General features: G+C 40.4%; 1 protein-coding gene across 1 annotated transcript in view; it reads right to left on the bottom strand.

The window, feature by feature from the left end:
• The window catches only part of kif6 (kinesin family member 6), a 69,894-nt gene extending 54,373 nt beyond the window's left edge, over positions 1 to 15,521 (bottom strand). Inside the window, exons 1-6 of the mRNA XM_078278268.1 lie at positions 15,462 to 15,521; positions 13,982 to 14,091; positions 12,804 to 12,878; positions 6,441 to 6,588; positions 6,102 to 6,211; positions 4,212 to 4,341 (exon numbers count right to left, since the gene is read on the bottom strand). Of these exons, the coding sequence (XP_078134394.1) occupies positions 4,212 to 4,341; positions 6,102 to 6,211; positions 6,441 to 6,588; positions 12,804 to 12,878; positions 13,982 to 14,091; positions 15,462 to 15,521 (633 nt within the window). The remainder of the gene's footprint in view (positions 1 to 4,211; positions 4,342 to 6,101; positions 6,212 to 6,440; positions 6,589 to 12,803; positions 12,879 to 13,981; positions 14,092 to 15,461) is intronic.
• Positions 15,522 to 15,908: the final 387 nt, after the last annotated feature.

The raw sequence follows: 15,908 nt of genomic DNA, 5'->3' as shown, positions 1-15,908 counted from the left end.
CAAGTTTTATTAACTAGAGGCGTTACTCATAGGGTCCTTGATGAGAGGGTAAATAGAGGAAATGGACATTCACTGACATGGTGCTGATCGGAGACATCTTTTTTTGTTTTCTTGTACGCAGCTAGGACACATGATGGTGGTTTGAAAGAACAGCTAGAACGAAGGTTTCTCCTGATGATATAGTACATTCTTGCCTTGAATTAGCTTTTGATCGAGGCTGAGATTCTTTCCCTTTTGTGAAATGGCCGATTGATCTAAGACATGGACATGACTTACTTTTTCTCTCTACTCGAAAACATCATCAGAGACATACCAGGTCATTCATTTTAAAAAGGTGCTCTGACCCTGACTTCTTGTTGGCGTAAATGTGCCAACACCTGCTTGTTAGGGTCGTGTGTGATGGAAGTTTCTAGGACAGCAGGGTGGATAAAGATGACTTCAATAATAAAGATGAGGAAAACCAAACTGTCTTTGTTTGTTTTATTCAAGCAGAAATACTACTTTCACAAAACATCAGAGTGCAGTCTGAAAGAGTCATCAATATAATTGCTCGCGAGCAGGACAGCTGGTTTCACTACACTGTTTTAGGGTGCAGTGAAAGAGCTCTCAAAGTACATGCATAAAGTCAGTCTCTTTATACACAGAAAACACAAAAAACACTTGAAGAGGAAACCCAACGGTCAACGGTGTCTGACGCCTAGAAAACAGCTAAAAGGGTAAAATAAAGCCTTAAGAGTAGGAAACGTCTGAATGCACTTGTCAAGGTGCGATGCATGTCTCGTCGCCCTCCCGCTTCTATGTCTGAAAATGTGTGCTTCTATGTCTGAACATTTGCCATCTCTATGACCCTTAGGTCAAACCACAGTATGTGTGATGTCCATTTTAGCAGGTGCTGGCGCATTATCACAAAGAAACAGTTTCCCCTTTTGCACTGGATAACCTTTTCAATACATCAGTGTTCATATGTTCTCTTGTTACAAATAAGCATGATTATACATTTTCCATTACAACAGCTCACGACAGATCTTTCACTATCTTAACCCACCGCTGTCATCTCTTTCCTCAGTCCAAATTCCCTTCACTCTGCACACGGCCATGTTTGCTCCTCAGGGTTTCCCTTAAAGTAATATGAAACAGCCCTTGAAACAGATGTTGACAAGGGATCACATACCTAATAGGATTGAATAAAAGGGTCAAGGGTGTTGAAATCAGTTTTACAGTCTCGCCACTGACAGCTATGTTCCACACCAACCAAATTCGGGTTAACCTTGATAAGTAGCCCATACAGTTTGTCAAATTCCAGACATGTCGCTGTCAGTGGAAAGATGTGCTCCAGGTCATGGCTTTTTCTGCAGGTTTAGGCTACTGGCTGCCACATATATAGTTAGTGGTGCTGTTAAACTGTCTTAATTTTTACTGACAGGTGTTTCTCTTGTTGTGTTCCCCCCATTTATATCAATGTTTCAAAAACTGAACATTAGAGCCTTAATGAAGGTAGGCTTTATTGCAGAGCTGTTGTATTAGGCTGAATTCATTTTTAGCTAAGTGTTAGAGATGCACCGATAGACCGGCCGGTGACCGGAATTGGCCGATTTTCACGTGCTCAGCCATGACCGGCGACCGGCAGGTCAGTCTGACATATGCCGATTTCATGCCGGTCAATGTTACAATTAACTGACAACATAAGTTATACAAGTTACAGTTCTCAAGGACGCACGCACACATGGACGCGACAGCACAGTCTCTTTTTCCTTTCTCTCAACTTTTCCGCCGTGTGTTGTGCGTACCCGCTTGCGGTGTGAAGCGCGTGTCCGCGCTATTCTCGCACATGTAGGGAACCTCGTGAATTAACCTGCAACATGTCAGCTGTTTGGAAATTCTTCAGCGTGTGTGAAGAAGATAACAAGTTTGCAATATGCAACACCTGCAAGGAAAAAGTAAGGCGTGGAGGGACGACACCAAAAAAAAAAAATCACATTTTTTTTAGTTGGATATTGGATGTGAAAAGAAGGAAATGGTTCTTCCATAACATTGGACTTTAGATGTGTGTGAATTTCCCACACCAGGAGTAATTTATATAGTTCTATTTTATAGTGATCCATTATCTGTTCAAAATATGTTCTATGCAAAATGTTCTATTAAAGAAAAGATAGAAAATAAATATTTGTGTGTGCTGTAAAGTGGTTAGAAAAAATGAAATCGGAATCGGCTAAAATCGGTATCGGCCGGCCTAACTCAAAGAAAATCGAAAATCGGAATCGGCCTAGAAAGTTGTAATCGGTGCATCTCTACTAAGTGCGATATATAAGTGACTGTTAATGCAAGTAATACAGCGGAAATAGATACCAGCACTCATGGAAGACAGTTAGAAGCATTACACTAGCAGCTGTCCATAGATAAGAAGTGACTGTTGGCTCTTATCTCTGAGGGATCCTCACCAAGTTGTGTGCATGCATTGTGTGCGATAACTTCATTTAGATATCACCAGACATAAAGGTTTCTTTTGAATTCCTAGAAAAAGTCTTGGCATAAAAGAGTATGGACAACAGCACATCACGCACAGTATGTAAATTTCGAGGGTTACAGACTGCGTGTTCATGTCTACAGAGGAAAAGGTGTCCACACAGGGACATTAAAGTATGTCTTAGAAGTGAAAAAAACAGCAGGACAATGCCATCTCATTGGAGACACTTCCTTTATTTTTCTGTGTTCTCAATTGACCACATGTTGATCTTACATGCACCACATGCTGACCACACACAGTGCTGCGGTGGGTCAGCATAAAGGGGCAATCTGGTGCTACAAACCCTGAAACACTTAGAGATCGCTGATTCAAAAGACTAAAAGTGAAGTTTCATTCGGACCACCTGCTATGCACCCCCACAAGTTCAAGAGGCAGTTAGGATGTAAAAAGGGAGAAAGATCCAGGCCCTGAACCCCCACATGTAAAGGGAAGTGAAACAAGGAACGCAGAAAAAAGACCAGATGAGAGGAAATGTTTCCTGGTGAGGTCGAAGGAAGGGTGAGGAGTTGCAAAGGTGCATTTTATTTCCTGTCCAATAAAAGTGTAGAGGGGATTGCCAAGTCTCAAAGCGAGTGAGCTCATGAGTTCACTTCTGAGTCTGGCTTGAATGGATGTGTCATCTTTTAGCCACATGGCTGGGAGCAAGAGAAGAAAGAAAGCATTAGTGTTAACTTTATATGAAGTCTATGTGGACCAAGGACTTCTGGGATGATTCTGGCAGTGACAAATTGACTCTGTAGTTGTCGGTTCTTTGTTTGCTCGGGGCTCAAGAGAAATCTACTTGTGAAGAAGTTACAGAGAGGATAAGTTCACAAAAGTCTGTGGGTGGACTGTACTGTGGGCTCCCCGCTGAACTGTGAAACGCCTTGATTGGAGTAATGAACAGACTAATGGAACATGCGAGAATGTGTTTTCACTGAAACATACCCCCAGGTTTTACAGCAGGGGACACTGGGAGTGTGCAATGGACTATGTTCAGTGGAATACGTGTAGTACTTGGTTGACACGTTTTCTCGTACACTACAAAAGTTATGTGACTGTGCTAGCTACTAAACCCATTTCCACGATCCGGAGAAATTCCATCTAGGTTCCCATAACTATTTCCTTTGGATTAGTCTTTCGTTTCATGGACAACTCCCAGCCACATCAAAAACTGACTTTGAAATACTCGACAAAAATCAAAAGCAAGCCTGATTGGAACCTGATTATCCAGTTCACTTTTACTGCCTGTTATTTACTTACAAACTAGCAATAAGAGTAAACAAGGTGAGATCAGCCCTTTGCTTCAAACCTCAGGTTGCAAAGCAAAAGCTGACCCACCACAGGTCTCATCAGCGTGGGGAGTCTGGGTGTCTGAGTGTAGAAAAGAACCACCGCAACATAAACAGAAATTACAGAGAGAATGCTTGGTTTTACTTGGAAGAAACATGGTAAAAAAGGGCCACAGGGGACCAAAATAATATTTTAGAAGGGTCTTTAGAGTGCATATTGCATTTGTGGACAAATAATACAATTCATGCTCATGCCACTTACCCTGGGAGTGGTCCCAATGTATTTTTGCATACTGACTACAAGCCTGACTAAGAACACTGCATGTATGGTGTATGAATTCAAAGGTGGAAGTAACGTCAAACATTTCTGTTCGTAGAGAATCACAGTGAAAGCATGCGTTTCCCCTCTTTCTTACCTCTGCAATCATACGATTGGTGTCACCCAGGAAAAGCAGATTCAGAGCCTCCTCCTCATTCGCGGACTGTTGCAGTGACAGGTTCCTGAGATGGATGTTCTGATCTGGATCTTCCATAATCACTACTTTTCTAAGAAAAGAAGAAGGAAAAAAATGTTGAAGGAAAATCAAGCATAATAAATTAACTTGGAATAATTGACAAAGCGGGACGAATCCAGTCAAGCCCCAAATTATCCAACACTGTAGCAATTATGAAAAACTAATTATGTCAGTTACGTCATCCATTTCCCTCCCATCGCCTCGGCCTTGCTCAGCTCTAAATCCAAACAAACCACATCTGCAAGTCATCATGGGCTTGACACACGTGCTTTATCTTTCAGGGGTTAATAACTTGATAACAGACAGGGCTTGCTTCTAAAAACAGGTGATTGGTTCTTGCCCACATCAAGCCCTCTGAAACACAGTGTGCTTGGACAGATGGGGCGTTGAAATGACTCCAATGATCTTACCAGATCATTTCCATCACGCCACCAGGGTTGTGACAGTACGGCTACTGGATTAAGATGTCAAAGAGGGTGGAATGACTGGAGAACACATGTGGAGAATTATTTTACCATGTGTAGGTAATTGAGGTTGTTTGATAAAACAGTATCAATCTTAATGTGATTAAAGGCCTGTACTATGGCAGCTATTTTCCTAAACACTCCCACTGACTCAGAGATTTGATTGTTGTATTTTACACAAAAAATGATGTAGTTGTTGAATTAATCTACAAGATAATTTACAGATTTTTAAGATGCAATTTACTTTAGTAATTTAAATGAGACTGTGATTGCTAAATGCATGATGAAAACAATGCACAAATGGAGACAAGAAGAAGTAAAACAAGAAAAAGAATGAATGCAACAATGTTAGAAAGACGACAAGGGGTAGGCAGTGAAAGACAGAAGCAGACCAACAGTTAAAGAGAGAAATGTGTCAGTGCCACAGCTTCTTCTTGAATCAGCAAGTGTGGCCACAGCATGGTTAACAACGGGCACTGTCTATTTCAAGAAGACTGTGATTTGTGGGTATTTAAACCTTGAGCTGGATCCTCTGCGAAAGGAGGGAAGAAACTTAAATGGAACTTGTACAAGAAAATACAAGACACACACCAAAATGATGTACCAAGACGATGTTGAGCCTGGAAGACCAAAGTCTAGTTTGAGATGAATAAGTATTGAGTATGACAAAAAAAGAAAATAAGAACATACACAGACAAACCTCCAGACAGATGGAATTTATAATTACAATGAAAGATGGACACAAACAAAGTAGAAATGAAGCAGGATGAAATGGATTGAACAGTGTGGAAGAGACACGGTTTCAAAGACAGGGCATGGCAAAGAGGGAAGCAACAAAGGACCACAATGAGAGAGTGAGAAAAATAGGTACTGTAGATGGACACAAAAAAGAATTTCCCTTAGACTAGCTGCAGCAGTGACTAGCTATGAAAAACAATTTCTCCACATGACCTTCTTGCTCTCCACTCCGGTGGCAGAGTCTGGCACAGGTCGACCACATCCATTGCTGTCCCGTAGTCTCAATATGTCAGTTGGCAGTTCGTAGTGAGGTGGTAAATACTAGAGTCTCCATATTTCGCCACACAACGACTCTAGGCCAGGCTGACAATTGTCCGTTCAGGAATAAGGCTTGGCTAAACCCTCAAGTGTTTAGGAGAATAATAGAACTAGGGGTGGTTGGTCTTTTTAACCTCAAACAAAGTATATCTATCACTTATGAGTGCATGTCCTGACTATAAGACTTTTGTAATTGTTGACATTTTCAAATGTAAGTGGATGTCGGTAGCATCAGCGTAGTAAAAGTTATAGTAATAAAAAGAATACTGACGGTAGGTCCTCCAGTCGAGATCCTTCATGTCGAGAATCCAGAAGGTCATATCCGATCTCGTTGTAAATCTCCAAGTAGGAGACGTGTGTGGTATAAACCATACTGCTGTCCTGTGGAGCATAAAATAGAGCTTGTAAAATTGGACTGGGTGCATAAGGATTGAAATCTTAGGGCTTAATTTAGATGCTTTGCAGCACAGGGAAATGAATGATGGCAGAGAGAGACAGTAGGGTACTATTTTACATTTTTCTTGTATGTATCAATGTGTGTGGCCTTATTGTACCAGTGAAACTGAAACCTTAAATTAATGAGAAAACAAGCTAACCCTGCTGTGCTGACCTGGGTGAAGCATTCATATAGGTAGGAGAGGGTGCGGGGAATGATGCCACGATCACTGTAGCGCTCGGCCCCTCCTGTGATGGTAAAGGTCTTCCCACTTCCTGTCTGGCCATAGGCAAATATGGTGCCATTATAGCCAGCCAACACACTGCACACACACAAAACAAACACAAAAGGTTGATATTTACTAAACCTTTCAAGGTATATGCACTAGGGCTGCACAATATATATATATTTTTTTTCTTTTTTTAAATAGTCATTGCGATATCAACTGGCGCAATAAACACATTGCGAAAGGCTGCGACATAGCTCGAAAAACAGATTTTTTTGAGTTAGTTATTAGAAAATATCAGTAGAAAACTGCACTTTAAAATATAACTTTCATTCTTTTTCAGTGGTGCCTTTTATATTTAATTCAATGTTCAATTTGTTCAATAAAATAATGTTTTATTATTATTTTTTTTATTTTTTTATTCAACAAGCAATTTTGTTGTAGGAACACTTTCTGTTAATGTATCGCAAGTAACATCGTTATCGCGATATTCAACAACGTTATCGAGTATCGCATATTTTCATCATATCGTGCAGCCCTAATAAGCACTTACCTGAGATCAGTGGTTGACCCTTAGCAAAATTAACTCCGTACATTACAGTATCTACTGTAATCTTACCAGTAAAGAAGCCTCATACTGTTCCATATCGATTTGTGGCGTCAAGCTTATTGCAGGAGTTATTTTGTGAGGACTTTTTGTTTGTACCTGCTTTCCACAAGCTCCTTCTTTTTTTACATAAGTTAGTGATTTCCTGCACTTCCATGAATGTATTACAAACATGGAAAAACTAATTATTAGAATGGGTAAATAAATACATAAATATAGCTAGCTAGCCGACAGGTTCATGAACACCAATATAACATAAAGGCTATGGTAATACCAAAGAGATAAAGAATAGACACTTAATATTATCTATTTTTCATATTTTATATGAAGCAGATAATCAGATTTAATTTCACTAAAATTCCTTTCTTCCACATCCAATTTTTTTTAATGATTATTTTTTCAGGCATTTTTAACCTTTATTGGATAGTTGATACAGAAGAGGCAGACTGGAAACAGGGGAGAGAGAGCGCGAGAGAGAGCGCGAGAGAGAGCGCGAGAGAGAGCGCGAGAGAGAGCGCGAGAGAGAGAGAGATTGAGAGAGAGAGAGATTGAGAGAGAGAGCGAGAGAGAGAGAGAGAGAGAGTTTGAGAGAGAGAGAGAGAGCGAGAGATTGAGAGAGAGAGAGAGAGAGAGAGAGAGAGAGAGAGCGAGAGAGAGAGAGAGAGAGAGGAATGACATGCAACAAAAGTCCCTGGCTGGAATCAAACCGGCGGTACAGTAGATGTTCTCGAAACAGCACTTGGGTCATGGAAGATTATGTTACTGTAAGTCCATTAGAACATACGAACAGATTGGATGTAGGAACATAACTAGAGACCGACTTGCGATGTGTTCACACCAGCCGTGATGCCAAATCCGGGCAGGGGCATAAATCGGGGGGGAGTGGCGCCTTCCCTACTTCTGGCATTATTGCTCGGACCACACCCATCTTGGACCTTTATATTGATCTCAACTAGACATCTGTAATGTTTCGTGACTGTATCTTGCACGGTGGCGACAAAATCTGTCTGCAGACAGAAATATGAACAACGGGCCCAGTACTCAAAACCGCCTCTGTGGTAGACCCCGCTATAGTAGGTGTCTCCAGGACCCATTTTGCCATGATGGCACACACACATAGACTCACAAGGTGAAACTAATACCAGCATCGCTGTCGTGGCTGGTAATAAACAGTTGTCTGTCTATTTTTTCTTTAGAAATACAGTGTTACTGACATAAACATGTTATGACTTGCAGAATGCATCGGTTTATCTGTAAATAATGCATTGTGTGCCTCCTATAATATCACTATCTTCATTTGCAAGAGTGCAAAGGAACTGTCAAGTATATCCCGAAGCAGACACCAAAAGTGTGAGTGAATTGAATCTGACACGTTAAATCCCCAGGAAAAGATGGCAGTGACCAGAGTACTGCTATGGCGACAGACATCTGCCGGTGAGGGAGGAATGTCTCAGAGTATGAGTGAAGGAAAAGGCCCAAACCCACTCAACTAGGCAGGGCCTGGTAAATTTTGGTTTGGCACTGAACTGCCCTTTTGCACATGCACATGGCCATGGAAACCAATAGTATCTAGTTCTGTTTGAATGAAAACATCCAAAATAGTGGTACTCATATGAGGTAGGATAAATTGGCAAAAAAGCATCTGTTCTGTAGTCTTGGAAATAAACCGGGAAGAAATAGTGAAATGACATAGGGGCCTCTGACACCCGAGCTTGGATCAAAGGTGTGGATAAACTCTGTGCACTGCAAGGAAAATTATATCTTGACATTATATATTTCAAGATATATTATAAGCCTATCACTTATTCTAATGGAATTGCCAACCCAGTGTTAGAGCAGTGTGTGGGTTTCCATTATTGTGTACTGAACAATTCCACACCCTGCATGAGAAGGGTAAAGGAAAAAACTGCATATCAGTTTATATAAAACACTTGGTCCACTAAAAATGGTGGTTGGTTGGACAGCCATTGGGCGTCCATTTAATCTGGCATGAGTCATGGCAGTGATTGGCAGTGGGCAGAAAAGACACAGGCTCTGTGTTTAGTTTAATGTCAATGCTAATGATGCGGCCTCGGCCCTGCCACTGAGGCTTGGGCGTTTCCCAATGCTTGTTCCTGTTTACACTTCAGCTTTCCTGGAGATTGGCAACTCATCGTCCAGAAGATCCATGTTCTTCCTGTTCTTTTTAAAAGAAGCAGCAAGTCCAATCTCTTGAGGTAATGGGGGTTAAGGATAAAACTGAACAGACCATCATTCTTCTTTGAACTTGGGCTACAGGTTTCACAGCCTTGTGAAATGGGATTACTATGCACATAGAGGGTTCGCCTTGCCAGCCCAACATCATTATGTTGGCTCTTCCTCTACTGGAGCTATTAATGCTGGTTTGTTTTTTAAACTACTGTGTTGGGGTTGAAATGACTGGTTTCGGTTACACCACAGCAGAGACAGAGACTAGTGTGCAAGTAAACGAGTTAGAGCTTTTGGCTAAACTTGATGTGTGCCAAGTATGACAGAGTACCAACTAAAACATCAACCTGGCAGATATTGTTAGCTTAGAGGATGGTCGCCTGCGTGAATGAAACTGAGTTTTAGTGTGGTGACAGTGAAACTGCTGCGATTCAAAGTGACTCCTGACTAAACCTGAAGAAATGTTTCCTGACTACAGGGGCTTCTAGGAAAACGAGTCTGTGAGCCCACATTTTGATTCCGGTTGTAAAACTGAGACCAGGGAGTGCTTCTGTAACTGAGACTAGCGCTGCAGTATATGAGGAAAACGCAATCTGCGATAACGTTGTTGAATATTGCGATAACAATATCATATGCGATAAATAAAGCAGATATTAAAATGTACTCAGTTTTGCCTGTTGCTTTCAGTATAACACTAAAATACAACAAATTGTGTATTGAATTAAAAAAAAGAAAGGATTTTTTTTTTTTAACAAAATGAACATCGAACTGAAAGAAAATGCTCCTTTTTAAAAAAAAAAAAACGTTGATAGTAAAAAGTGCAGTTTTCTACTGATACTCTTTCAACTAACTCAAAAAAAGTCTTTTGTGATGTGTTTATTGCGCAAGTTGATATCGCAATGACAATAAAAAAAATGTTTTATTGTGCTGCCCTAACTGGGACTATGTCAATATCAACATAAGCTTTATAGTTATCTGCACACTAAGTGGGCTTCACATAGCGTAGTCTACATCAGCCCCAGCTATAGTGCCTTTCAGTATCTTTCAATACATTTTGTAGCAAGGATATGAGGCCTATGTCTTGGCCTATTCCTGTGATTGTGTTTGAAGGCAACATATTTCAATAGGAAATAGGGGCTGAACAGGCAGAATTATTCCCCCTATCCCCTCCTTTCTTTTAGTCACTGTGGTGAGACTGGATTTAAAAGGTTCAAACTTTGTGGAATTCAGAACATTCAGTGTGTAAACAGGCATCATGCAGAGGGTGCAAGGAACTGACAGTGGACTTAAAAATGTCTGATTGGGGAGACAGATTGTTCATGGCTTGACAGGATGACTAGTGTCCTCTGGGCTGCAGACATTATAGTCATATCAAAGACTAATGCTCAAATTGATATGGCAAGACATAGGCTGGTTATAAGTGGAGCTTTTTAACCTGAAGCTTACCATCTGCCACAACAAAGGGTGAACAGTTAAAAGATTCCAAGCCAATGTCCAAGCCAGTGGACCCGTGTGAGTCAGATCAAATATATCAGACATACACATAGACACAGACACAGACAAACACTCACCATGTTATTTATGTCTTCTAATAGCAAAGATAATGCGCAGCACTTGTGGGACTCCACAAATAGCCCCTATTGCTGTGACTAAGAAGCCTGAGAGGAATGGAGGTGGTAGGGCAAAATTGAGCCAGGAGGACAGCGTTTGGAGGAGGAGAGGAAGAACTTTGTTCACATAATGTAACAACACAGCTAATATGTGCTCACAGGAAATTCCAAGTGAATTCCCTCTCCCCTTGGCTGATGTCTCTTTGGGAAGAAAAGAAGAACAAAAAAAGAAGTAAAGTTAGATTTTGAAAAAGAGAGATGGATCGAGCGATCGCACTGAACTGCAGACTGCAGAGTCTAGTGTGTCGAACGCAGGCGAGCTAGAGAGAGAGAGAGAGAGAGAGAGAGAGAGAGAGAGAGAGAGAGAGAGAGAGAGAGAGAGCATGGCGGTGCCAATAAGAGAAATAAAATTTTATTTTAACGATTACGTTCTAAAGCACAAACAAATAACCATCAAACGCTCAACAGGTGATTTACTGTGGGGAAGCTTAAGCAGAAGCTCTCAGTTTAATTTTCCTCCTCTGTGTAGCCGTAAATGAAAGTAAGTAAGAAAGATGAAATGTCGTTGCAGTAAGACAATACCTAAGGTTTCTTTTTCCAACATGTGAAAGGAAAAGATGAAACGGGGGGACACACCGAACTGCAAGCTGCAGAGTGTGTTTACCCTTGCGACCACCAGCAGCCCTCGCACCATGTCATGTTGGTTTTCCTAATCTGCCTAATCCGCACAGTTCCAGTGACAAAAATGACCACTAACTTATTGATGGAAATGAGACTTTTGGAGTTCCCTTTTGTTAAAACGGAGTGAAAATTGTGTGTTGAGGTATCTCAGAGGTAAAGAAGCAAGGAAGTGAATTTCACAATTTGAAGATGGAAGGATGAAATGTAAATGCAACACATTGTTTTGTGTTTATTTTATAAAAGTGTAGAATCTAACTACATTTAAATCAAGAATTAAAAACCATGCATGACATGACATGTATGCTGATGTCCAATTGTAAAGCTTCCACTTTCACCAGTGGAGTTGTATATTAGAACACCTGGTCAACCATAGTAGACCGTTAGTAGACAGTTCTTTCTAAAGCAGGTGGATCCTTAAACTTAACTGTAAACTCCTGAAAATATCAAGAGGGAATTCTGCTTCCTTCAATCATCATGCTCAGTCATCGATCATTATTTAAACATCAACTTTGGCTCTATTGGCTAAAATGACTGTGATCCTGTCTATTATAGTGATAAAGAATGATAACACATGCTTATGCACTAGACCCTAACAAATCAAATCGGCCAGACATACTGGGCCTATCAATGTTTAAAATACATATTACATTTAAAAACTGGCCCAGATTAATCCCCTTTTTTCCATCCAGTTGAATAGTACTGAAAAATGACCTGTACTGTTGATCTCCAGGGCCAGATTCTTCAGCAGGTTACTCTAATGAATGTGGCCCTCATGCATGACAAATTAAACCACAGCTCAAAATGAGTGAGCAGCTACAGTATAGCTCTGTGTTGTGGCTTGAAAATGTTCTCACACTCACGATGGCACAGTGTGCCATCTTGCCTGCCAGCTCAGTCCACTTAGTGGTTGAAGTATGTAAAGCACGCCAAAAATCACAGACACCCTCCATTTCCATCTTAAAGAAAGCAGAGCTTTACGGACTTCCTGTCAACAAGGACGGCTAAAGCCTGTGTGGCCTGACCCCGACATGGAGAGATGAGCAGTGCTGGGCACAGGTGTGCAGTGATTTGTGAATGGGATAAATCAGAAGTTGTAGTTTTAAGGGTTGACAAAGAGTTTGAAGCAATTATAAAAGCTTTCAAAATTGCATTGCATTGCATTGCATTAATACAAACATTTATTAAAATGTGTCATTTCAGGAAACACAATGACAGTAAGATTTTACCTGTCTGCAACTGGTTTGGCAATGTTTTCAAATATCTCTTCTTGTTTGGCAGCTTGATCAAATAACTTTAGGAACCTGGACAAAAGTGAAAGGAACAAAGACAGTAACACCATGACACATTTGGCAGAACAGAACAGGTCAGAATATCTAGCTATTATTTCATGTACTACCATACTGTAGTAAGTAAACGTTGCTGGTTTATCTCAAACATCCAAGGCTAAACACAATTAACCACAGCAGTAGTGTATAAAAAAAAAGCAGTCTATTTAATTCCCCAAGTGGATGAGGAGGAGTTTAGTCATTCTGTTGTCTAACGCAGCCTCAGTCTATCATGTTTTATCCCACAGAAAGATGAGAAATCCGCCCAGGAAGATTGTAAAATGTGGAAATTGTATTTCTATAAGGGCACAAGGGAACCTCCACAGGCTATTATAAGACTATGTGGTTGTTTAAAGGCTCTCAGTGTCCACTGCTTTCTGACTCCCTAACTGTGAATTTAGGGCTTGGAAGCGTGGCATGGGCCCTGCCCGGAGGGTATATAAGGCTGCAGCTTTCACCACCAGCGTTAAACAGATGTTCTGGCTCTGCACTGACAGAACTGGTGGATGAATTATTCATGGGAAAAGTTTTCATGCAGCTTTGAGAGCGTAAATTCTGGTGGGAAACACACCATCCTCTATGTTGTATGTTATCTTTATGTATTCCTAACTCTACAGTTACACCACTCTACAAGATTCATCTACAAGATTCTTGCTTTTCACAATTTTAGCGTACACAAGAGAAGGCCATTGATTGGGAATTCTGCACTCACTTAAGACTGTAGCTAAATATACTGACAGTATAAAGCCACTGCATGTAGACTGAATGCAGTTCAATTTCTTATTGACGCTATTTTTATTTCTATAAAGAAACTGCTGCTGTTTTTTACGTTAAAGACTAAACAGATCAGAAATGGGTCACAGAAAGTGAGACACTGTCTAAGGTATTTAGAACAGCAAATATAAAAGCTTTCACTGCCTTTAAGAGAAGTACAGCCATTTGTAGATAGAGGACATTATTATAGTGGAATTTAAAGACCCCACCAGTTAACTTTACTTAGGCCGAATTAGTTGGCTAATTTGTGAAATGAAGCATATGGAAGGTTTTAAAGATACAAATACAGCTACCTAACACTCTACCTGAACTTGTAGCACTCCCTCTTGTTGTTAACAAAGCCATCAGCCAAGTCCTTGCGCACCAGAAACTCCAAAGAAGCACCTGTCTTCTCATCATTGTCCACAGAGTACACCTGAGGGAGCCAGAGACAACAGTAGAGTCAGTCCTACATTGGAGCAAGGCTTACAGACTGCTGTTTATTATCACAGAGCAAAGTAGAGGGTTAATTCACGACAAGAGATTATTTGTGTAGTATTTGAGAGTAGCCATATATAGGCATCCAATCTACTCTTCTGAAAGAGTTCTCCTATGTTGTATGACTTGTATGCTGTTAAGGGTATGTGGTACCATACATGCAGCCCAATTTAAACACAAAAAAAACAATACATTATGTCTAGGTCTAGAATATAAGTTTGGCCACTTGTGGTTTGGAAATGAAAAAGCTGGAGTTTATGAAGTATATCCTGCGGAACGCAATAGAAACAGGCAACCATGATCAGTGTGCATTGTAGGCAAGCTCTGCAATTTAACCTCCGCTCACCAAAGCCTCAGGGGAGACTGTAGAACATTAAACCAATATAGAAAGAGCTCTAACTCTGGAGGACATTTAAAGTAAGGCTGGCTGGGTCAATGTAAACAACTGCACTCTCGACATATTTTCTGGCATATGTTTCCACTGATGCAATTACAAGTCCCCAGGGTTCAAGGAATAAAAGATTTAAAAAAAAATTATTGGATTGTCACTCAGTCAGCAGTATTGCCTACTGACCACCATTGTTGTCAGATCTAAAAAAAAAATAAAATAAAAAAGCCCCAAGGAGGTAGCTGTGCTCATTTAATTTTGCTGGATATCTTTACAGAATACACATTTATTATGTGGATAACTCTGCATTGGTTGTCACTGGGAACCTCTTGAACTGAATCTAATACAACCACTTTAATATCAAATATGGTCTGAAAACGTCATCTCCATTTTCCACAAATAAAATGGAGGACACGTTTGTTTTTAGCACATAACACGTTTTGGACTCCAAAAGACCCATTTAGCAGTAGATAAATAAAGTGCGATTTTATTATATTATATATTTTGGCATGTCTTAGCAATAAAAGCACAGGTGTAAGTAAAAACATTAATTGCATTCCATTCAGGTGTGCTAGTTCCAGGGCCCTGGTACTGTATTGTAAGTTATTGATTACTTCAATGATTTATCCTGCAATGACATGTCTGTTGTGAAAACATTATGATAATTGTAAAAAACGTTAACACAACTTGAGTAGTATTATGTCGAGGCAAGTGTGTTTTTAGCAGGCCAAACCTGTTGTTTTGTGATAAAATGCCGGATAATTACCGTGATAGGAATATAAACCAGCGTGCTTCGTACTTGGAGAGGCCTGGTTAGTAAAAACGCCACCATTAGCTAGCTAGCTAGCTTAATAAGCATCCTGTCTATCGTTATTCACTCACTGAGTTGAGTTTAAATGTTGTTTTAGTTGTCCACTTACCGTTGTAGTTTTCTCAGTGGGTTTAATGCGACCATATATCTGTATCGTCTGTTTCACCATTTTTTAGGCTAGAAATGGAAAGGAAGTTGCTTAGTGTGTTGTTGGTGTCACTTGTAGCTGGTTAGCTGGGCTCTTTGATGTTTGTTTGAGTCGGTTGCTAGGTGACAGTGGTCACCTCCACCGACAAAGATCGTCTATATTTCTGAAGACGGTTCATCTTTCCTTCTATCCTTCTCATTCTCTTATTTTTCACAAATGACTGATGGTAGGAGTAAGAGCCAATTCAGAGAATGCTGTAATAGAATGCTGTAATAAAACAGGGATTCATAGCTGTATTATGTTCTTCTGATGTGTGTTAGTCTCTACTAAGCAGTTGTTTTGTATATCTAAGAGAAAAGGTCACTGCAAGTTCAGTGACTCATTCAGAAGTGTTTTCAGTAGCAGTGT

This window comes from Sander vitreus, chromosome 20, assembly GCF_031162955.1.
Source record: "Sander vitreus isolate 19-12246 chromosome 20, sanVit1, whole genome shotgun sequence".
Taxonomy (NCBI): domain Eukaryota; kingdom Metazoa; phylum Chordata; class Actinopteri; order Perciformes; family Percidae; genus Sander; species Sander vitreus.
Note: the sequence above shows the minus strand (reverse complement) of the source record. Positions and strands in the feature narration are given on the sequence as shown.